Here is a 24506-nt window from a genome sequence, read left to right as displayed (position 1 = left end):
CTCTAGACCTGAGCTATCCAATATGATAGCCATTAACCACTTGTGGCCATGGAGCAGTTGAAATGTGGCTAGTTCAAACTGAGATGGCTGTAAGGATAAAATATACATCATACTTGAAAGACTTAGGAAAAAATGAATAGAAAATATCTCAATAACTTTTATATACATTGTGTATGCTTAAATGACAATATTTTCAGGTATATTGGGTTAAATAAAATGTATCATTAAAAAAATCAACTTACCTGTTTCTGTTTACTTTTCTAAATTTAGCTGTTAGACATACCTAACATATATAAAAGTACATACATAACTCACATTTGTAGCTCACATTATATTTCCATTAGACAGCACTGCTCTAGATTCCTATCTCCTACTAATTATGTCAACTCTGAAATTCCACCAGCACCTCAAATTCAGTATGTGCAAAACTGAACTCATCAACTTCTGTGTTCAGTCCATTCTCCCCATCAATGATAGAGTGATATTGCTAAAACACATATCCAGTCACATCACTTCCTTGCTCAAAATTCTACAATAGTCACTTTCAAGATCCAAAAATAATAATAATCTAAGCCGCTCAATCTCTACCTTCAAGGGCTTACAGTGTCTCCTCTCTTACTCTTCACAACTAAACTGAAAGCTCCAAGAAGGCTGGGACTATGTCTCTCAATCAGAAAACAGGAAAAGGCAGACTTCTCTCGTGGCGCAGTGGTTAAGAATCCGCCTGCCAATGCAGGGAACACGGGTTCAGTCCCTACCAGGAAGATCCCACATCCTGTGGAGCAACTAAGCCCGTGCACCACAACTACTGAGCCTACACTCTTGAGCCTGCGAGCCACAACTACTGAGCCCGTGTGCCACAACTACTGAAACCCGTGTGCCTAGAGCCCGTGCTCCTCAATGAGAAGCCTGCGCACCGCAAAGAAGACCCAACGAGGCCAAAAATAAATTAATTAAGAAAAAAAAGAAAACAGGAAAATGCATCGCAAAGACACAATTCATTAAAAAAAAAGTTTTTTGGAGTGATTCTTAAAACTATGTGTCAAACCCAGTTCTAAGTGTTTTGGGTATACTTAATCCTTACAACAATCCCATAAAGAAGGTACTATTATCTCCATTTTACAGATGAGGAAATAAGGCACAAAGAAGTCTAAGGGATGTGCTCAAGGTCACACAACTGGTATATAATGGAGTTCACAGTATGTCCTGGGAATGGAATACAGTCCCATGGGGCTACAGCATGGGGTGCAAATGAAACCAGAAGCTAAGTTGGAGCCAGATCATGGCACGCCTGATAGGCTTTCCGAAAGTTTGAATTTTCTTCTATAAACAATGAGGTTTTTGATCTGGGAAGTGATTGGCATGCTCTGACTGATATTTAAGGAGATAACTTGGGTAATCATGTGGATGGCTGAGGAGCAAGCGACTAGAGAGTTCCTCCATCTCCATACCAACATTTCCTCCAGACGCCCAAATTTCCTGTGTGAGAGTTACTGTGAACTCCTTCTCCCTTATTAATCAGACACTTAGTACTATCAAATTTACTTTCTAAATCTTTCTCCAATTCATGCCCTCTTCTCGAGTCCCACTGCCTTTAAGTCATGTCTTCATCACCTCTTACTGAGATAACTGAAATAGCCTCTTTACTACCTCCAGTCTTACTCCCTCTGGTTTATCCTTCACATGGCCCCAAAAGATTGTTGCAAAATTTCACTCTGATCATGCCAATCATAACGTTAAAACCCGTCAGTGGCTCCTTATCAACTTCAGGCTCTTTAGCACAATATTCAGGAATCTTCATGATTTCACTCTTGTCTGCCTCTACAGCATCAACTCCAGCTACCCGCCCTCTTCAATTATTAAACGATTAGCTCCTCCTCTTGTATTGCATACCTCTGTGTCTTGGCTCGCTGGGTTCTCTGCCAAGAACTCAGTTCCTCCCTTCATCCACCTAACAGCAGTTAACTCATCATTCAAGACAGCTTAGGCTTTATTTCCTTTGGGAAACCTTCACACACCCCTCTTTTCCAGGCAGAGTTAGGTGTGTCTACTCTGAACTCCTGTAACATTCTATGATAAATATTTATACAATTAATTATACCACATTTTAACTACAAACTTTCTTTAATAAGTCACTCATCAGAGTGAGGCTGTGTCTTACTGATTTCAGTTACTGAACCAATATTTATTGAATGCTGCCAGCACGCCTCCCCCCCAGACGGAGAGTGCTTGGCTAGAGCATCCTCTCCCACTAAATTCAGCTGTATGACTTCCATCCTTCTCCCGTACATTGTACGGAGATCTACAAAAAGAGGCAGCCAGAAATATCTGCTTTGGACCCAAGGTTAAGAAAGTCCTTTCTTTAAAAGTGTTAGAAGGAGAAGAATTTAAATTTTAAAAGTGCATTTAATATCCCAGGTCTTCTCACATCTGTATGTGTACATTTAGTATGTGACTTCTACTTTTTTTTTTCTTGTAAATTCACTTTGCCCTTCTGAGAGAAAAAGTATGTATTATGATGGTGTTTCTATGTTATCCAAATGGGTCCCTTCCCTGGGATGTGACTGGGCCAGTGGCATAGTCTTCTTGAGATTTTGCCGAGGGAAGACTAGGCTGAAACTGAGGAGCCAGTTTAAATTTAAGTATCCTGTTGACCTTGTTCAGGAGGAGGGAGGAGAGAGGATTCCTGCATGAATACAAAAATCATAACCTTTCTGAAGGGCAGAGTTGTAAGACGTCTTCCAGGTCACCTGGGTGCTCTGGCTCATGCATAAGTAGGAAATGGACCCAATACTCCCCGCAGAGAACACTTCCCTTGGGACCCAATCCTCCTCCACACTCCCCTCCCCCACCCAAGACTGACCCTCTTCGCAGTGTGTGTGCAGGCGCGGTGGCGACTGCTTCTAGAACCAGCCCTCACAACCTGCCTCTCCTAGCCAAGCTCCGGAGATGTCAAAGATTCTTAAGCAGGGGTTTTCCAACCTGCCACTGAGGCTAGGCAGGCGGGCCCAAGCTGCGATGTAGAGAATTCGATGTCCTAGCGACCTCCTCAGAGGAGTGGATCGAGTTAAATATAACCGCGCGAATGGAATGGCTCTAAAAATAAGGCAACAGCTGGCCAGTCCACAGCCCAGTCCCGGGAAGGGCGGGGGCCTGAGTGGTCTTGCGCAGGAAGGCCGCTCCGGGGCCGGGGCGAGGAGGCAGCAGCGTCCGCGGGCCCGGGCCGGAAGGCCAGCGGGGTGGGCGCGAGCTGCCCAGGGCCTGAGAACCTCCACCCGGCGCGGGCCCCGGGGACTAGACTCAGGGTCGCTCGGTGGCCTGAGGGGGAACTTTTGAAGGACTCAGAACCCCGGCGAACTTGCCTGGACGTCACGAGGTGTAAAGGCTGGGCGCTGAACTCCCGCTCGCCCCGCCGCCAGGGGGAGCTGAGCGCGAGCGGAGGAAGCCGAACCCTCGAGGAGGCCGGGGCGTCGCCGGAGATCCAAGTGTGGAGGACGTGCGGCGGCGGCCGCGCACGCACACACGAGGCTTCCGCGGCGAGTGGCGCTCGGGCCTTCGCGCCCCCCACGTTCCCAGAAGGACCTTCCCGCGCGAGCCCCTCGGCCCTGCGCTCCCTCCCGCGTCAGCGCCCCAACCATCAAGGCAACAATTGAAACGTTTTCAAAACGGGCTATTTATTTGCTCCCAATAAATCGATCCGCAGTGATTGAGAAATCGATGTGGCCTGGGTGGGCAAGTCGCTCTCGAGGAGGGAAAGGCACTTCCGCCGGGCGCCCGCGGGGAGGCCGAGGGCGGGTGCCGGCTCGGGAGAGGTCCCGCCCGGGCCACACCCGAGGACCCGCCACCTGGGCGCGGGGGCCTTGCCAAGCCGCGTTCCCTCGGGCGGCGAGGGGCGCGCGCCCGCTGCCCGCTCTCCTCGGCCCCTCTCGCCTTTCTCCCCCGCGCGCCTGGGAGGCTGTGGTCGCCAGCGGCCGCCGCGCCGCTCCGAGGCTTTTGTTGCTCCTCGTTGGGCTGAATGGGGGTTTTATAAAGCGGGGCAGATAAAAATGAGCGGCATCATATTGTTTGACAGAATGATCCCATATGATGAAGTGTCGGCTCCGAAGGGGGTGAAAATGGTGAATTCCTAAAAACCCAGCCCTCGGCTCCTCCGCGAGCTGCCGGTAGCCTGGAGGGACCCAGCGGACAGCCGGGCCTGGCCGCATCCCACCAAACCGGGTCGAGAAGACTCGAGCTTTCAATGCCAAGTCATTTTTAAATCCCAATCCTGCCCAGGACCTTTCTCCTCGCGGATGAAAAGAACAATTTTCGAGAGAAAGGCTCGTTTTGATTAAATCTGACATGCTGCTGATAACTCCATGCTAATGTGAAATAATTAACATAATAGCCATAATTAAAAGCACGCTAACAATGCCATAAATTTATCACACAATTTTACTAGCTTTCTGCCCCTAACTGCTCTCTCATCGTTAATTAAACGTGTTGCCTTTTACAGAATGGATGTTTATACATTTCCAATATAAATAAATTCGAAGCCATCCTCTCTCCCTCTCTCTTCCTTTCCCTTTGGTCTCTCGCCATTACAAGGCACTTCTTGGCATGGGCCTTGAGTGGCGGACACCTTGTAAATAAATGAAGTTTTGAGATGCATGTACATTAAATTAATCTTTTTTCCCGCAACCCAAAGAGATCTGGAAAGGTATACAAGGGTGGAAATAGAAATAACTTGGATGCGTTGGGGACCCGGATATCATCTCACCCCTTCCCACCTCCCTTGGTGGCGGCCATCCAGGCCGAGGCTGATAATAGTTTCACACATCTGTGAAGATTGTCAAGAAAGAGCCGACTTTGGTTTTTGCGGGGTGAAGAGAGGGGTATATTCCAGATGGGCTCCACCCACGTTTTGTTTCCCCTGCAGCAGAGGGAGGGTGGCTGCTCTCTGTGGGAGTCGCGCCCCTCACTGCGCTGAACGTGGTCCTTTCTCCCCGTATTGCAAGAAAAGCGCACACGCGCGCGGGCGTAAAGATTTATCTCACCTCGGGCCAACGATTTATTCAAACCATTGGCATAGTCTCTGACTTAAAGGAGTCGGAAGAGGGACCTGGGTTCGCTTGGGCCTGGTGAGGGGTAGGTGGGCCATTGCAGCCTTCCGCAGACTCTGACCGTGCCCCTTGTCCTGTGTTGACCACTTAAGAACCCAAATTGAGTTGTAATTAATTTCCCCTTCTCCGTCATAAACTGTTCCATCCACTATGTCTCCCCCACCCCCATCTCACCCCCCAGGACACACATTCTAAATCTCCCCTCCCCCAGACGTCTCAATTTCCTTCCAATCGATCCGAACTCCACTTTTCCTGTTTCCTGTTGCTAGAACCTCGGTCCGCTCCACCACCACTACCAACCCCCGCCCCCAACGGCCCCGGTCTTGGCGGCTTCCGCAGCTGGGTACCACGGACTGTGCCCGCCCCAGGAGAAACGGAGGGAGCCTCATTACATTCTCTTTGGCTGAAACGTTTCAAACATTTGAACAGGTGAGACAGCTGGCTGCCATCTTCTTTAAATCCCTCCGGGGAAGTTTGCTTGTTGTGACCCAAGTAGTCACTCTCACTCATAGTAATTGTTTGTGCTTGTGTGTTTTCATTCTACCTCCCCAGTAACCCTCTGAGACTCAGAAAATGTTTATCCACATTTCTCTTTCCTTCCCCCCCCACTAATATTTCCGTTCCCTCTATCACATCTTTCTTCCCCTCACAAATGTGTCCCTGTCTTTCTGTATCCGTCTCACTTCTCCCATCTCTGTCTTTTCTAAAGTTTGGCGATAACTGACGACCTGTGGGCTTTTAGCTGCAAGCTGAGATTACGCGGCAAACAGGCTTTACTCAGCCCGGAATCTAGTCGGCCTAGGACAGGACGCTGCACCTCGTCGGGCTCGGGTCCTTCCGCCCTGGCGGCGTCCCGCGGCGATGGCAGCGGGAACCTTCCTGCCTCCCACCTGGGCTGCCGCTTAGCCTCCTTCCAACAACGGGAGGTTGCGCGGCGCTACTGTCCACCGGGAAGGAGGAAAGGGCGGCCGGCTCCCTAGCCTAGAGAGGTCGCGGGAAAATCCGCCGCCTCCGCTGGAAATCGATATTCAGCCGTTGGGCCCGCACGGGTGCAGGACGTCGGGGCCGCAGCCAGTAGGTCCCGCACGTCTCATCATTTAGCTAATCGAGTCGAAAAGTTTCTGTAAGGGCCAGACCCGGCATCAGATGGTAACACTGATTGAACAAGAGATTAGCACAATAGATCGCTAACCGAGGGGAAGCGTTGCTTTTCACGCTACGCCCCGTAATTAATGGTATGAATCAATTAATTTGACTTTTATTGTGTCGAAGAATAAAAGCGCAACAAATGGAACTGGCGGCTGGGAGCTGTTCACCTCCCACCCCTTCCCCCAGGGAGGTTCCAGAGACACCGGGGAGTGGACGGATTGGGCCAGGTCTTGGCCGAGGGGGGCTGAGAGGCAGAAACAGCGGCGCCGAGGGAGTCCTGAGAGCCAGCCCTGACGGGCAAAGAAATCGAAATTAGGCTCATTTGGAGGATACTTCAAGAACACTGCGGAGGGCAGCCCCTGGAGCCGTCACCCTCCCGCACGCACACACACACACGCGCGCGCACGCGTCCACGCGGGCCCAGCCTCCTAGGCTGCGGTAGGGCTCCTGCTGCGGCCCGCGCCTGCCTCTGGGGCTCTACAACCGAAGCTGAGCAAAAGGAATTTGTGAATTTGCGAATTTCGCTTTCTTTTTCGTGTCCTTCCGACCTTCCTTTTGTAATTATTGGTTTACTGGGACAGTTGCAGCCGGGACCAACGCTGCCGGGGGGATCGGTGGGCAGCCAGCTCGCCGCTCCGGTCGGTTTCGCTGGAAGCTGTCTAGGTGGTATTGTAAACGGTTCGGAGCCTGCGGGCCACAAAGCGGTGCAGCTGCGGAAATGAACCCAGATGCATTTTAGGGTCAGGTGCAATCGGGGTTTCATTTAGATACAGAAAAGCCTTGGAGTTTCGTGGGCGTCTCAAGTTGGAGTAACTGCCCCAGCTTCAACCAGAAACATCCTGCGAAGTGGGGATCCAACGTGCTAGTGTTTTAACCGGGAAATTATCTAATGAAAATTAAAGTCAATCTGTGTGTCGCACTGCCTAAAATGAAGAAAGTTTACGTGTGTGTCTAGGCTAAGGAAAGAGGGGGGTCGTAGGTGAGAGACAGACAAGGAATCAGAAGTACTACTGTCCGCCAGGAAATGTATCAGTTTCTTAGTGTCTTCTGTAAATATTTCACTATTTTCTCTCGGACCATCTGCCCTTGTGCTCCTTCTGGTGAGGCCTGCATTCCCCTCGCAGGCCTCAGCGGCCAGACTGGGCTTGGGTTCCAAGAGCCCGCCACACCCGGTAGGCACTCGCGGCTCGCAAGGAGGCTGCCTAAAAATGCGGGAGGGGAAGAGGCGGCCCATCGCGGATTCACCCGGTCAGGAGCACTATTTTGAAGTGCGAGGTCCACGCGCCCCAGCAATGCAACGCACCCGGGTAGGTTTGCGCCCCCGCCAATCCCAGTTAAATGCCCACAGTCTTTCCTACCATCACTGACTTTCCTTGCCAAAGAAACTCGGTGCTCACTGGCCGCATCCTCCTCCACCTCCTCTGTTGCCGGTTTCTGAGGAAGTTAAATCTTGGAGATTTGTCTATGCCCTGAGGAAAAAGAATCCACGTTAGTTAGCAGCAGTAAGAGCCTAGCCCGCTGGCAAGCTCGGGGCCGGCCCCGCTCCCAGGAGGCTGGGCCTGGGCGCCTGCGAAGTCACACCACCCGCTCCCCGCGTTGTCTGCCCTCGCAACCTGGGCGCGGCGTCTAACCTAGAGGCCCGAAGCCTCTTCCCGGCCCCACTCGACTTACCCAGGCCGCTGACAATCCCGGCTCCTTCCCCAGCGCCTCATTTCCGACTTTTTCACATGCTAAGTCGTTTAACAACTCCGAGCAGCTAGTTAGGGCTTCTTTATTTATAGGTTCCCTGTTATTTTACGTCTTTTTTATTTCTCTCGGCAACTATTCTAATAGATTAATCAATAGCCATTTTCTGACCTTCGGGAACCCCAACTGATGCTGCTGTGGCCGAGCGGGGGGAAAAAAAATATATATATATACATATAAATACGCCCACATCGAGCCTGGAAAGCGAAGGCAGGACCGGGTGGTTTGACTTTGCGGGGAGGAGGAGCGCCTCCCCTCAGTAGGTGTCTCCGCCGACCAAGCACTGAGGCTGGAGGGGCTCTTAAGTCTAATTAGCAAGACAGAGCCGGGGCGCATACCTTACTCTTTAGAGCTAAAAAGAATCAAACAAAAAACAAAACAGAGACTACTAAGTTTTTCTTTAAAAAAATAATAATAACAACGGGATGGGAATCTTGTCCTATGTTCTACGCCCAGCCCTTGCCTAGGGAGCGTTGGCAAATGGGGGAGAAGGGAGAGGGGGCGGGTAGGGCAGGGCAGCGGAGCCTCGGGGTTCGGCGGACGCTCACAGGCCCACACCCTCACTCGTTCACACGCACCCATCCGCACTCACACCCACAGGCTCCCTCGACCCCCGCGCCGGGCTGCAGCCCAAGGTGGGGTCTCGGGGCGGACCGGGGCGCCCTCGGGCCCCGCGGGATGCTGGCGCACGGTGCGGCGCAGAGTTGCGCGTCCCTCGTCCCTTTGTTGACAATTCTCTCAACCAACTTGAGTTTGGCCGGCTCGGCGGCGGCCCTGACGTCACGCACGGTCACGTGGCCCCGCCTCCCGCTGGATCTTTAAGTAGAAAGTAATCTATCAGGCCAGTCCTTAAAACGCGACTTTCGACTACGGGGGCTTCGGCGTCCCTGACACCCCCTCCCCCCGTTGCCCCTGCCCGCGCCCTCCCGAGCTGCTCGGCGCCCGGCGTCCCGCGCCCGCCAGCACTGCTCCTGCTCCCCACGCCCGGGCCAGGGGCAGAGGAAGGCGGGCGAAGTGAGGGGGCGCGGCGTGGAGAAGCCGCCGGGGCTGGCAGCGGCAGCGAGCGCCTAGTACCGAGCGCCAGGGACAGCTGGAGTTTGCAGAGCGCTGCCACTGGGGGCGGACGGCAGAGCCCGCTCCGCGCGATGCCGGGCCGCCGAGTGTGAGCCAAGCCCGGAGGGCCCCGAACCACCTACGCCCCCCTCCCCTCTCCCAATCCCCCATCTTTTGGGGGCGCCCAAAACCCCTTTTCTGAGGTTGGCGACAGCCCCTGAAGACGCCCATCGCGCACCGCTCCTTCCCCGCCGCCGCCACCAACCCCGAGGAGGGATGACCCTCTCCGGCGGCGGCAGCGCCAGCGACATGTCCGGCCAGACGGTGCTGACGGCCGAGGACGTGGATATCGATGTGGTGGGCGAGGGCGATGACGGGCTGGAGGAGAAGGACAGCGACGCGGGCTGCGATAGCCCCGCGGGGCCGCCCGAGCTGCGCCTGGACGAGGCGGACGAGGTGACGCTGGCGGCCCCCCACCATGGGCAGCCTCAGCCGCCGCACCAGCAGCCCCTGGCACTGCCCAAGGAGGCCGCTGGAGCCGGGGCCGGGCCAGGGGGCGAGGCGGGCGCGTCCGAGGCCGACGGCTGCAAGGGCGGCGTTGGCGGCGAGGAGAGCGGCGGGAGCGGTGGCGGGCCTGGCTCGGGCAGCGGTGCGGCGGGAGGCCTGGCTCCGAACAAGCCCAAGAACAGCCTGGTGAAGCCGCCCTACTCGTACATCGCGCTCATCACTATGGCTATCCTGCAGAGCCCGCAGAAGAAGCTGACCCTGAGTGGCATCTGCGAGTTCATCAGCAACCGCTTCCCCTACTACCGGGAGAAGTTCCCCGCCTGGCAGAACAGCATCCGCCACAATCTCTCGCTCAACGACTGCTTCGTCAAGATCCCCCGTGAACCGGGCAACCCGGGGAAGGGCAACTACTGGACCCTGGACCCCCAGTCCGAGGACATGTTCGACAACGGCAGCTTCCTGCGGCGCCGGAAACGCTTCAAGCGCCACCAGCAGGAGCACCTGCGTGAGCAGACGGCGCTCATGATGCAGAGCTTCGGCGCCTACAGCCTGGCGGCGGCGGCCGGCGCCGCGGGGCCCTACGGTCGCCCCTACGGCCTGCACCCTGCAGCCGCGGCCGGCGCCTACTCGCACCCTGCTGCTGCGGCAGCCGCGGCGGCGGCCGCGGCGCTCCAGTACCCGTACGCTCTGCCGCCGGTGGCACCCGTGCTGCCGCCCGCCGTGCCGCTACTGCCCTCGGGCGAGTTGGGCCGCAAAGCGGCCGCGTTCGGCTCGCAGCTCGGCCCGGGCCTGCAGCTGCAGCTCAACAGTTTGGGTGCCGCCGCGGCCGCCGCGGGCACGGCGGGCGCCGCTGGCACCACGGCGTCGCTCATTAAGTCCGAGCCGAGTGCGCGACCGTCGTTCAGCATCGAGAACATCATCGGTGGGGGCCCCGCGGCGCCCGGGGGCTCGGCTGGGGGCGCTGGGGTAACTGGGGGTAGCGGGGGCGGCGGTGCGGCGCAGTCCTTTCTGCGGCCGCCCGGGACCGTGCAGTCAGCAGCGCTCATAGCCACGCATCAGCCTCTCTCGCTGAGTCGGACGACGGCGACCATCGCGCCCATCCTGAGCGTGCCGCTCTCTGGACAGTTTCTGCAGCCTGCAGCCTCGGCCGCCGCCGCTGCCGCCGCCGCAGCGCAGGCCAAGTGGCCCGCTCAATAGGGACGTGCCGGTGGCCGGGATGCTGGGCCCGGCGGCGGCCTCGAGCGTCGGCTGCATTTGCAAGCTGCGCGCCCCGCCCCGCTCCTGGCCCCCCTGCCCAATCCTGGACTTTGCCTCTCTTCCATTTCCTCCCTCCAACCCGTCGAAACCGACTTTCGGCGGCCTCCACCCGGTCCTGCATACCTAGGCTGGCGGAGCAAACTCTCACCGCGCACCCGCGGGGAATAGCTTTCCGTACAGGTAAAACCGAAAACCGACTTTCCGAAAATGTACCCCGACGGCGCCTGTTCTCAGTACCTTGGGGATGGGAGGGAAATTCTTTGTATATATTTGTATAAAAATTATTGACTTTCCTTTTGGGGTTTTTATTTTTTTAAGAAAAAAACAAATTCAGTAGATTTAGAGCTCTGAACTTTCATTTTTTCTGAAGGTTCACTCTCCGCAGTTTTATGTGAGAAAAAAATGTATAGAGATGTTGGGAGATTTTAAATATTAAAAAATTTTCACAAGGCGAAAAGTGTCATTCTATTATAAAAGTCTGTTTATATATGAATGAATATATATGGTATTCTAAATGTTATTCCATCGTGTTGTACACAACTTTGTAAATAAAATTTTTAAAGGCTAAGCCTAGTGTTTTATTTAGGTGTCTGAGATAAATGACAAGATTTTAAAATAGTATTTGCATTTTATTTTTCCCAGATATTAGAGGAGTTTCAAGGAATGACCTTTTCAAACTTTGCTAATTCATAATTTGGGTGTAAGAAATTTTAATTGGAGAAAGAATATACCTAATTTAAATTGTATTAATATTTTCTTTTAGTTTTCATATAAAATCGGGATGTTGGTGATCTTCCTATCAATTCATTAAATCAAAATGACTAGATATTTCTGAAGATAAAGTAAGCTGCCATTTAAAAAACCAACCTAATTCTAAACATCAGCACAATTTAAATATTTTTTAAATACAAGACTTTATCTTTCACAATGAAAACTTCTCAAATGAGAGTTCTTAGTCGTTTCAATTATCCTTTCAAAAGAATGTTAATTCCAAACATCTCCCTCATTTTAGCATTTAAAGCCTTGATTTTTCAAACTGTTTATTTTCATCCTCTAAGTGGAAATGGTAATAAACCCAATTAACTTTTTAAATATATGTATGGCATTTAAAATTTTGCAGTGGAGTTGTATTACCTATATTAACCTGATAGATGATACATAGTTGTTTTATTCTTTTATAATATTTTCAAATAAGGTACCTGTTTTCTATGATAGTAGTCCACAACATAATTTGGATTTCTGAAGGATTCCTGTAGATGCCTCCTCCAACCCGCAGCTTTTCCGAAGACCAAGAAATAGTGGCCTTAATATCCTTTGAAAAACAGATGCACATCACCCCGTTTTTTAACCTTTTTAAAAATACCTTAGGCTAGTTTAGTGTGAAATGCGAGATCACAGAGCAGGAATGGGGAGATGTCCTTGCGGATTATTTTTAATGTGCATTTCAGCTGTTGCAACCTTAAGTATTAAGGTAGAAATGAAACATCTAGACGCGGGAAGCCGGTTCCCATCACCAATAACATATCCTCAAATGGCATCAATTCTAATTATTTCTTAATTAATTTAGCTGTTACAATTACGTATGCGAAATCACTTTTTTAAACTGGAGCGGATAGCAGTACTGTCAGCTCGGCCCTATGCGCGTGCTGTTTGCAAAACACCGCCAGTCCCTGGCGCTGGCGTCCACCTCGCCTCCCTGGTCGCGGAGATGCCTCCCGGCTGCTGATCCGAGCCTTACTTCCCTGATGTCGGCGTGGGCTAGGGAGTCGCTTTAAAAGACCCTTCTTCGCAAAAACCGAATCGGTCTTCCTGGTAAACAGTAAACATTATTGTGTCCTGAGTAAACATTCCTTCTGGATCAGAGTCCTAAAATAAAACAAGCTGCCGGGGGTGAGATCGTTTAACCTGATAAACAAGAACTTGATAATCAACCGCCACCGAGAGGAGTAACAGTTACCTTCACGGAGAAGAGATTATGGACCACACAGTCTCCGGGTGGGTCCCTTCTAATCTCTTTTTGCAAGGAAAAATAAACGGATCTAAATTTGTTTGTGTGTTGCAGCTATAAAAGTAACAAGTTGTTTCACAGTTGTGTCTGGCTAATCGGTTTTTACACAAACAGCAAATGGTACATGATTTGTGCAAACACATAGAGGTTATTTCTAAATTTAGCTGACACCCCTGGGAAAAGGGAAAGGCAGGGCTTCTTGAATTCACTTTTAGCCTCAAGAAGCTGCTGATCCAAGGCTTCTAAATGACATTGGATAACAGGGGCCTCATTCCATCCCTGATCCTTTGTTACTTATAAAATTACTCGCTCATATTTCCGCGCATAGCAGCAATACCGGCCGAGCCTGCGCCCGCAGCGTGACACTCGGCCACAAGCTGCCGCTTGAGATTCGCAGAGCTTCCCACCCCACTCCCCCGAATCATTAGGCGGTGGAGTGTAGATTAGAGATCCTCCGGCAACTTTCCTTCCAGACACTTATCAACCTTGAACTAGAGCCTGAAGATGGTCCCCCTCCTTTATTTCTTGGAGGGTAGGAGACTCTTAGACGCAGACCCCAAACCGACCAGCGGCTGTTTAAAGTCCCGGCAGATGTCAGGGAGATAGGCCTGGCCATAGCTCAGCTGAAAAGCTCTTTTTGGTTTAAGCTTGCTAAACCACGAAAGCTTAGAACAGAAGGAAAAAATGCAAATATTGTATATAATGAACGCAAGCACTTGGGGAAGGGAGGGCTTGAAACACACATTTGATATGAGCGGACGCGGGCAGCAGCGAGGAAAGGCTCTGAAATCTCCTTTTACACTGAGATTTAAAGACAACACGACTGATATCGGCTTTTTATTTCACTTAGGCAGATTTATTTGTAATAAAAAGAAGAAACGGGTTATTTTTTATGGGGAGGATTTTAGCTTTCGGCTACACACGAATTTAAGCTGGTTTCCACTTCTTCCGGCATTCATTTCTAGAAAGTCCATCCAGTTCCAAGGCCTGTGGCCCTTAGAGTATCCCCTGGACGAAGTCCCTGAGTGGGGTCCCGGTACTCAGTCCCTCCGGGAATGGAGAGTGGATTCGGAGGTCCAGGTAAAGGCGAACGAAGGCTAGAATACACGCACGGGCTCTGCAGGGCTCTTGCTGCGATGGCGGACGTGGCCTGTAGGGGGCGACGAGCAGATGGAAAACTTCCGCGTTTTGCCTCCGAGGGTCCACTCCCAACCCTGAGAGACCTCTGCTTCCCTCCCAGGCTCTGAGCACACTGACACCCTTCCTGTGCTCATCCTCCCGTCCTGGGACACCCAGGTCGAATCTCGGAAAAACTGTTTTTCTCGGCCTCTCTCCTGGAAGGGACAAAGTCCCGAGGGAAGTTTGCCCTAAAGATTGGGAAGCAATAAAGTTTAGTGATGAGGAAACATGGACTTGGAAGCAATTAAGAGTTATGTTTGAGGTTATTTATTTTATATGGTTTATAGGAGAGTCTTGGCAGTGAGGGGACTATGAAAGGCTGGGGTGTGTGTGTGTGTGTGTGTGTGTGTGTGTGTGTGCGCGCGCGCACGTTTTAACGTGGGTTCCTTGAAGAACTGTACTGAAGAGACTATAATGTGAAGGAAAGCCAGTTCCAGAGCCATGTGTCTGTTAGACACATGCTGCAAACTGCAGCATAATTAGTAAATGAACGCCTCTCTGGGAGGTGAATGGGGAGGCTGGAAGGTGTTCTCAGAGTGCCCAGGTCGCGTGGCGGTTGTGTGTGTGTCTATTTCATGGGAGGGAATGACAGGAAGCAGTGGAATGAGACATGCCTTCCAGAGGCGGGGAGGCGTCCCGATCAGGGAATGGGTACTTCCTGACTGTGACCTTGGACAAACTGCTTGGTTTCTTTCTCTCCATTCCCTTGCCTCTACAATGAGAATGAGGAGTCTATTTGTCACTTGGGCTTGCAGGATTAGGTGAGTTGGTGTCAGTGAAAAATGTTTTGTAAGGGGATGTAAGGAGTTAATTTGTTTGTTAATGGCTTCTAGAAAGACAAACAACTCTGTTACAAACACTTGCAGTGTTTGGCTTGGTTTTGAACAACTAGATTTTAGGTATAAAAAAATGGGTTTTTCTATGAGGGGTTGCATAACCTATTCCAGTCCCTTGCTATCTGAAAGGATGGAGCAAAAGAGAGTCTAATCAGAAGGGGCTTTTCAAAGGTGGGGTCTCCTCCTGGTCTTGAGTCCTTCAGCCCAGCCCTGGGCCTGAGGAGAAGCCCGTGGTGCCCCCTCACTCTCAGTCCGCACCCCCTGCTCCAGAGGCCTGGCATATTTCTTTCTGGTTGAGTGGTCTACTTTGCTTTTTGCCCCTTTGCTTCCACTGCCCGAGGCAAGTGGGGAAACCTGAGCCCTCCGCTGACAGATGCCCATTAACGCAACACGCAGTCTCAGGGCGAATTAAAGGCAACCAGATCTCAGACCCGCGTAAAAGACCACCCTCCCTTTGCCTCCCTCCAACAGTTGGCATAGTTACACCCAGAGCCAACTTCTCTCTTAACCATCACTACACCCTCCCCTTGCCCTCTCAGGAATGTACCAGCCATTGAGGGCAGCACCAGACAAGGGGGGCGAGTATGCAGAACAAAATTTGGAAATAAATGTTGCAAAATCAGCGAAGGAGTCGTAGAAAGCATCACCTTATTTTTATTTCCCAATAGGGTGTCTTACATCCGAATTTTTCAAAATAAGAATTAAGTTAGTCACCTCCCTTATTTTAATATAAAACTCGTACCAAAAGCCCTCCTTTTCCAGATGATTTTGTGCTTATGCACACAGCTCCGTCCTATCAGTGGTGAGATGGGGAGGGAGAGGGAACACCTTCATTCCCTTGAGTCCTCTGGGGCTAAATTTCGGAGGCATCTTCAGAAAAACAGCCCTAGAGAGCACCCTTCTCTCTTTTCACACAGTTCCTGAAAGTTCAGTGACTTCCCCAAGGTCACTCAGCGGCCCAAGGATAAGCCATGGAAATACTCAGCAGAGGAAAAATTGTTCTCTACCCAGGAAGGATGCCCCCCTTGAGGAAAGGAAAAAAAAGCGAACAGTGGGGCAAAGAAGGTTGGGAAGAGTGGAGAGAGAAAAAAAAAAAAAAAAAAGACAAACGCAGAGAAATACTGGGCCGAGCGGGACTCAGCTCGCGGAAGACCAAGACCTAGACCGTGGGTGGCCCCGCGGCCCTGGGCGCCCGATCCGCCCCAACCCTCCCGGGCCTCGCCGCTCTGCTCGCCCAGGGCTGAGCGGTTCTCCGGGGACCGACGGCTAGATCTCCTTCTTGCCTCGGGATTTGGGAGGGGAAGAACGAAGAAGGGAAATCCAGGCCCGAAGCTCCGCTCACCCCGAGGGTCAGAGGTCCAGCCTCATCGCCCGGGTGTCGGGAGTCGGCCTCCATGGGCGTCTCCACCCCCTCCCACTCCGGGTCCACCTTTGCGCCAGCCACTAGGGCTCGGCCTGCGGGACTCCAGCTCCCTCTGCCTGGGGGTGATGCAGGGGGCCGGGGTTGGGGGGGGTGTAGAGAATTTGAATTGCTTAGGGAGGAAACCCATCCGTAAAACGACACCCGCTCCCGCGGCGCCCCGGGGCCCGCGCTGGGTAAGCTCGCGACGGGAACAAATCTCCGCGGTGTGAACCAGGGCGGCCGAGACGCCCCAACCCAGGATCTCTGGGGAACCAGGGACAGCGCTACTAGGTTCTAGTTAAGCCACAGCCTTAAGGAGGGTCGTGAGAACTCAGGCGACAAGGCCAGGGTCTTGGGACGGGAGTGCCCCTCGACTTGGGCCTGTTCGCCTGGCCGCCAACGCGTGGCAAGAAGTCTCCTCTCCGCCATCACCGCCCAGCTGCTCCCGCTTCAGCGGAGTGGGCATTTGGAACGCTCCTTCCCGGGATCCGGCAACAGGAGCTGCAGTGCACGTCTTATCGAAGAAGGGAGCTTTGGTTCTTTTCCTCCCTCCATTCCTTCCACTCTCTCCTCTCGACAGATGGTAAGCGAGACTCAGTTTTCTCCAAAAGACCAACAACACATTTTCGCCGTTACCCTAGCAAGAGGAGCATGCCGGGGATCACAGCAACCTAGCAACCCCAAACCTTAAATTTTCTCTTTGCTTTCAAGCTCCATCTGGGAGGCACCGCCTCCTCCGGGAAGCCTTCCTGAGCCTCCCAGCTCAGGTCGCTTGCGCCTTCTTGGAGCCCACGGTGCCAACTAGTGAACCGTTGTCTACGATGCTCTGTGAGCTCCTTACCGTCTAACATTGCTGAGTGCACAAAGGGGACGAGCAAAAGTATTTGTCCAGTAAAAGACAGACTAGGACCATGGGAGTGGGGATGAGGAATCTTGAAGGTGCTTATTGATCGAATGAGGTTCTTCTCGAGTTTGGGGGACTGTTTTCTTCCCATTCCTTTCCTTCAGTCCCCCCTTTTTATAATAAATCCTTTTATAAACACCGTGTTAATTTTTTTAATGAAGGAATTTAAAAAGCATTTATTAGAGATTTAAAAAGTATAACACATTTCAACGTTCATAATATAATTGGATTTTCTGCGATATTTTTTCTGCCACTGTGAAATTAGTTGAAAACTCCTTGGCCTAGCCTAAAGTACCAGCAGACAGTTCCCGCTCCAGCCTAATGAAGAAAACTCCTCTAGAGTACCTCGGGGTTTTCAGCCAGCCTCTGCTTCAGTTCTCCCAGTAGAAGAGGAATCGCTACCTCACAAAACATCCATTGCACACAGGGGCAGCTTTATTTGTTAGAGTGTCTTTCTTTTATAGAACTTTTATTTCCTTAGTAAAGTATAGAGAATTTGAGAGTCATTTGCTTAGATTTCAATACTAAAGATGTTATATTGTCGTGTGTTGGGTTTCTTTATCTTGACACACAAAGAATTCAACGTGGTTTGGCCTCTATGTTAAGACTACTGTTTGTGGAGAAAACTGAGCAAAAGCTATAGCTTTGAGAAAGTATCAGGATTCTGTATTCAGTATACATGTTCCAGGGCTGTCTATGGGGCCTGCTCTGAGATCTATTTGGAGATCCCTAGTTATTTACCACCTCTCCCAGGGCTGGGTTCAGACTATACTGGTGGTAAAATTTTTGTGGGATAGTTGTCAGAATCTCATTCTTTCTTTTAACGAGAAAAAAAAAAGCATTTTTAAAAGCTTAAACAGTTATATAATTTATCCTTCATTGCTGTGAACATTGGCATAAACGTTAATCTCTCACCTGTCAGTTATCCAAACCATTCACCATACGAAACTAGGACCTTTGATGGCTTCCCTGAAAGATATTCATACAGATTCTAGTATTTAATATAGAGAAGAAGAAAGTAAATCCCAGATTATTTTGTCATTGCCCTCCAATTGGGATCAAGATAATATGCTCTTTAGTGTTATACACTTAATGCATTTCTTTTTTTGCAAATTTGTATCTAGTTTGTGTGGTCCCTATTGATTTAGGTGTTTTTTTTATTATTACTGAAGTATAGTTGATTTACTGATTTAGTCTTTATATAGCTCAGTTAGCTTCTTTCTTTGCCATTGTTACAGATTATATCAGTAAACCATCTCTCAAATTCTACCATTTTACAAATGTAAATGTTGGTTACAAGAGCAAGGTGGTATCAAGATCAGCACAAATTAATCACAACCACTGTGAAACATCTGCTTTATTGATGGTACTTCAACAGCATCACCTTTCCACATACATCAGGAATTATGATTTTATGATAAAAGTTGCTCTTGCTGCTGGAGGGAATCGAGTATAAGAGTTAACAGATTGGATTAAAGGACAAGGCTAATTCTTAGTCCTAGGCCTGACATTGAACTTGGAAGTATCTGATGGAGTCTGCCCACATAAAGACCACTATTTTTTTTTATTATAGAATATTGGCTATATATTTCCTGTGTTATACAATGTATCCTTGTAACTTTTTTTTTTCTTTTAATTTGGCTGAGCTGGGTCTTAGTTGTGGCATGCGGGATCTTTTAGTTGCAGCATGTGGAATCTAGTTCCCTGACTAGGGATGGAACCTAGGCCCCCTATATTGGGAGCAAGGAGTCTTAGCCACTGGACCACCAGGGAATTCCCCTTGTTTTTTTTTTTTTTTTTTTTTAAGATTTTTTTGATGTGGACCATTTTGAAAGTCTTTATTGAATTTGTTACAATTTTGCTTCTGTCTTATGTGTTTTGGTTCTTTGGCCTCGGGGCATGTGGGATCTTAGCTCCCCAACCAGGGTTCAAACCCACACCCCCTGCATTGGAAGGGGAAGTCTTAACCACTGGATGATCAGGGAAGTCCCTTCTTGTAGATTATTTTATACATAATAGTGTGTACTTAATCCTGTACTCCTGTATTGCCCCCCCTTCCCTCTCCCCACTGGTAACCACTAACTTTGTTCTCTTTATCTGTGAGTCTTTCTTTTTTGTTATATTCACTAGTTTGTTGTATTTTTTAGATTCCACATATAAGTGATATCATACAGTATTTGTCTTTCTCTGTAAAGACTACTATTGAAAATTTAGCTGAGAGAAAGAAAGCAAACAGAGGAATTATACTATTATAACTATCATTTCAACATTTCTGGTAACAGATATTTTTCAGTAACTATTTAAACATTTAGAGATTTTTTTTAAACCTTAATTTCACTTTTGTCTTGATTTAAGATTTCTGATATTCCAAGGTACCTGTTGTTCAAGCCTCCGGCAGTTTGATGACTCCTGCCCTCTGATATTGATAGTGTATATTGTAGTTCAGGGGAGGAGACTGAATCACCCTCCTCTACCACCACCACCCATGGGGCCCCATGAATAAAGTGAAGAAGCCCCACAGGAGACTGAACGAATCTGCTCTCTACTTTGGGAACCATATTCTAGTACAGAATATTCAATATATATACTTAATGGGTTACTTTTTTTTTTTGGCCGCACCGTGTGTCACTTGGGATCTTAGTTTCCCGACCGGGGATCGAACCCGTGCCTCCTGCAGTGGAAGTGCAAAGTCTTAAGTACTGGACCACCAGGGAAGTCTTAATGGGTTACATTTATTTATCTATTGCTTTTAAATATTCTTGCATAAATGAGATGAAGTGTGAGAAAAAAATTATTAAATTATAAGAGCTAAAAACTTACTGTGTAAGAGATAGCTATACTGTATTTTCAAAATTCTAGGGAGGGTTTGAGACGCAGAATGATTATCTGGAAAGAGCATGGGCTTTGGATCTCATAGTCCTACAGTCAATCAAATCCTGGCTCTGTCACTTCTGAAATGATTCTGATCAAAGGTATTTGGCCTCTCTGAATCTCAATTTTCTTATCTATGAAATGGGAAACATAATATGAAGATTTACTATGATAATGCATTTGGAGTGCTCAATACTGGTGGCTATTATTACTTTACAGTTTTGCTGACTTAATAGCAGTCATATTTTCATGAGGCTAGCTTTTTTTTTCTCTGATATTATATACCCATGGTTGTCACATTTCATATTTTAAAATGACATTGCTGATACCACTGCCCCTTCCATCTGTGTGAGCTAGGTATCATTTTTGTGTTCTCACAACTTAACAAATGTGAACCAATTTACTCTGTAGTGCCACTTGGTAAATCACTTTTTCACTTTCAGGGTATTTTTCAGTCTTGTGGATGAGAGGTCTTGACAATAGTCATTAAAGATATGATAGCACTTTCACAAGAGCAAGGACATGTGCCTTATGTCTTTGCTGAGCTCTGGTCTAGGTAGACTAATTTTAACATTTTTCTAGATCTACACTAAGATTATACTAAAAGAAGTTACTATCTGCCTAGATTGTATCTGATCAGGCAAATACCTAATTTTCAGCTTGTAAAGACTACCTCAGTTATACTATCTGGTTAATGGGAGGATGTGATGTTGCATAGTTAAAAGAAGATGGCGTAGAAGTCAGCTGATTGACTTTTGCTGCCTGATGATTTTGGCTAAGTTACTTGAAACTGTAAACCTCAGATTATGATAATCTAGTGGGGGCATTCTATGTCTATTTAGCTTAAGTTAAACCAAACATCACTTTAAAAGTATGAGAAAGAAACAGAGACAGAGAGAAAAAAGGCAAAAGAGAGAATGAAAAATCATTTAAATGTGAAGTTGCCATGAATTCCATTCAGTGGGCATGGACAGAGGGAAATGAAGAAAGGGTGGCATGAAGTTGCTAGATGCAGTTAGTCTCCATTCCCTTATGCATTTTACAATGTAAGCATCTTGCTACAGAAAATGGGATGACATCTCTATGGTTAAATATACTGCCCTTATATTTTTGTACGACATGGACTCTAAACACAAGCAAGCTCTTACATCTAGAGTTCAACCAAAGAGGTATCAACCTGTTCCAACAGTGGAAAAGCTGACAATTAGATTAAGGGAGCGATGGTATGCTTCTATACTGTAAGGGCAAATTTAAGGGAGTTTGTGACTAATTTTTATTATATTTGATTTTTTTTTTTACCTTACATGTTACTTTAGCTCCTGGACAAAATGCAATTTCCATTGTAATACCTGCCTTACCAGGGTTGTTCTGGGAATCAAATGAGATAATATATGTTAAAGTGCTTTGCAAAATTCACAGTGCTATAAAATGTAAAATGTTTCTTTTCTCTGGACAAAACTTGGCCAGGAATCCACTTAAATGGTTTTATTCTGTGTTGCATACAGAAAGTGAATTGTGGTTGAGTACAGAACAATAAGCACAATAATAATAATAAGGATAGGAGCTAAGAAGATGAGTTGACCACTTACCACCTGCCAGGAAATGTGTTTCCTTCTTCAAGTAGATTATCTCAATTAGATACTGCTTTGGGAGGAGTTTTTCCTCTTGGATTTCTATCCTTCTAGGCTCTCCTAAGGCTCTGCAATTTCAAATATTTTGTACACTTTCTGGGATGCCTCCACATTATTTGTGTGTGTGTGTGTGTGTGTGTGTGTATGTGTGTGTATAACCAATTTTTTTTTCCCTTCTCATATTGCTGAATTTAATAACTAAGAAGTGCTAGGTGAGAAAATACTTATTTCCTATTCAATATGTTTCCATGGGAAGGACTTTTTACTAGAGGACATGTGAGCCTTTCCCTCTAACTCCCTCCTCTCCTGAGGGAGGGAGGATGACTTCTCTCATTGGTGAGTTTAGAAGAATGAACCAGGCATTTGTGAATCAGCCCCACTCCTGCGCATTTTAGACTTGCTTGCTCACAGAGAGGATGCCTTCTGGCTTTCAGCCTCTGCCATGCCATGACCTTAGCAGAACATAGAACATGCTCTGTGCTTGTGGTTGAGGTCTGAAACTGTTTAGTACTTCCTATGACTGGGTAGGAAAGTCTGACTAGTTCAGCAACTATAAGCAAGTCCATTTGGTTGCACATCATTTAATTTAGATTTCATTAGAAATAAAGCTAGTACTTCTTATCTCTGATTCCTGTGTCTACTTCGCAGTTGGTTTTAAATTTAGGTAGGAAAGAGAAGGGTTATGAATTAACCGCTTAAAACCCTAACAAGAGACAGTATAAGGGAGTGAGTGGTTAAGGCCACAAGTGTGGAAATGAGATTGCCTAATTTCAAACTCTGGCTGCATTACTTTTCAGCTGTGTTACCTTGTGCAGGTTACTTAAACTCTCTGTGGCTTAGTTACCTTATCTGTAAATCGGGGACAATAATAGTACCTACCCTCCTAGAGTTGGTGAGAGGATTAAATAAGTTAATACATGTAAAATGTTTAGAATAGTCCTTGGTATACAATAAGCATTCAACAAATGTTAACTTTTATTATTATATTAATACTAGTAACCCAAAGATACAATCTAAAATTTGCAAATAATTTGCATTCAGCTTCTAACTTCCCTCCTTAAAGATGTTGATTTACTGATTGTCTTCACAGGGGCTTTCTACTGGTTGATTCTCTAGGCTAAACATAATAATTTAGTCTTTTATCTCTACTTGTCACAATCTATAGCAATGTGACTCACAGCGACATTCCTTAGGGACACTTTTAGACTTCTTCCTTGAGGTCTTCAGGCTAGCCTGCTGTGCTTGCTCTTATTTCAGAGTCACTTTGCCTATCCTATACAATTTAGCAATAAAATATGTGCTGTCATATGTAATGGGGTGCTGCATAGAGTAGAATTTTAAAAAAAGACAGAAGCACCTGAGCTGCCCTTCTTAGGGTACAAATGTGCTGCAGTTATTTGGGGGAGATGTTCAACATTTTGCCATGGAAAATTTCAAGCATACAGAAAAGTTGAAAGACTTTTGCAATAAACACCTGTATACTCATCATTTTACCATTAACATTTTAATACACTTGCTCCATCATGTAGTTGATCCAGCCATTCATTCTTGATCCATCCATCATTCCATTTTACTTTTCTGATGCATTTCAAGGAGAGTGTTGCAGCAATATTCAGAAATGCCAACCACTGATTCTTTCCTTGACATTTCCTGCAACTCCTCTATTTCCTCTCAGAGGCAGAAGCAGTGTGGCATAGAGAATGGATCTGAATCCTGACTGCTTGAAATACATCCCTGCCACTTACTAGTCATGTGACTGTGTAACCTTACTGTTACTTAGTGTCTTCATCTGGAATAAGAGGATAATAATAGTACCTACCTCATGAAGTTGCTGTGAGAATACATGTGAAGTGCTTACAACAGTGCTTGGCCAGCAAACACTTGTAGAGTACTAACTCCTGTTAGACAATGTCAGCATCTAATTCTCTTCCACTGGGCTTCCCTGGTGGCGCAGTGGTTGAGAGTCAGCCTGCTGATGCAGAGGACACGGGTTCGTGCCCCAGTCCGGGAAGATCCCACATGCCGTGGAACGGCTAGGCCTGTGAGTCACGGCCGCTGGGCCTGCGCGTCCGGAGTCTGTGCTCCGCAACGGGAGAGGCCACAACAGTGAGAGGCCCACTTACCGCAAAAAAAAAATGATTCTCTTCCATTTTGGTACCACCTAAAGTCCATGGGGTAGTACCATTATTATTAAATATATGGTATATTAGCTGTTATTATTTGTTATAGCAGAAAAAAATTCAGAGGGAAAAAGTGTCTGCTTAGTTTTGAGTTTTAAAACAGACATTTTGAAGTTGATGGCAAAAAGGAAGGAAGGCTTTTGGAAAGAAACTGGGCTCCTTGCCTGTCAAAAATCAAAGTACTGGGGGGGGAAATTTACATCATTAACATTTGATTTTGGAACAATAGGTAAAGACTCACAGCTGGCCAAATTGTATAAACTTTCTTAGCCTTGAAGAGGAGAGAGGAGAAGCAACCAGGGAGAAGCTGATGGGGGTAAATGGGACCTTCCCCAAGCCAGGCTGATTCCAGAGTTGGGATAAATGTCCCTGTGGATGAGAATTTTGTTTCCTGTTAATATTTTTTGGACTCCTGAGATGTAATCTTTTATTTTTAAATCCCATCCCTCTCTCCAGTTCAAACTAGGATATCATCCACTGCCACAGGAAAAGGAAACCATAAGAAACAAAATGTTAAATATTTAGCTTTTGAGCACCAAAACCCAAAGATGTGGCAAAACAAAAAAAGCGAAAAACGTGTTTGGATGAGTACAGTTGTTTCTGGTTCCAGAGGAGATGCAAATTTTCTGGACTAGAAGAGAACTCAAGGACAGCCCCAGGCAAACCAGGACAGTTGGTCAT

At 48.1% G+C, this 24506-nt stretch overlaps 1 protein-coding gene and 1 long non-coding RNA gene across 2 annotated transcripts; one reads left to right on the top strand and one right to left on the bottom strand.

The window, feature by feature from the left end:
- Nucleotides 1–6348: 6348 nt before the first annotated feature.
- Nucleotides 6349–8334, bottom strand: LOC132516148 (uncharacterized). Its single transcript, XR_009539268.1, has 2 exons — nt 7610–8334; nt 6349–6961 (listed from the first exon to the last, which is right to left on the bottom strand). It is a non-coding gene; the product is annotated as an uncharacterized LOC132516148 (long non-coding RNA).
- A 741-nt stretch (nt 8335–9075) lies between these two features.
- Nucleotides 9076–11350, top strand: FOXD3 (forkhead box D3). The gene has a single exon (XM_060142555.1). The coding sequence runs from the start codon at nt 9327–9329 to the stop codon at nt 10752–10754; it is 1428 nt and encodes a 475-aa protein (XP_059998538.1). The 5' UTR covers nt 9076–9326; the 3' UTR covers nt 10755–11350.
- The last annotated feature ends 13156 nt before the right edge of the window (nt 11351–24506 follow it).

This window comes from Lagenorhynchus albirostris, chromosome 2, assembly GCF_949774975.1.
Source record: "Lagenorhynchus albirostris chromosome 2, mLagAlb1.1, whole genome shotgun sequence".
NCBI classification, from domain to species: Eukaryota; Metazoa; Chordata; class Mammalia; order Artiodactyla; family Delphinidae; genus Lagenorhynchus; species Lagenorhynchus albirostris.
Note: the sequence above shows the minus strand (reverse complement) of the source record. Positions and strands in the feature narration are given on the sequence as shown.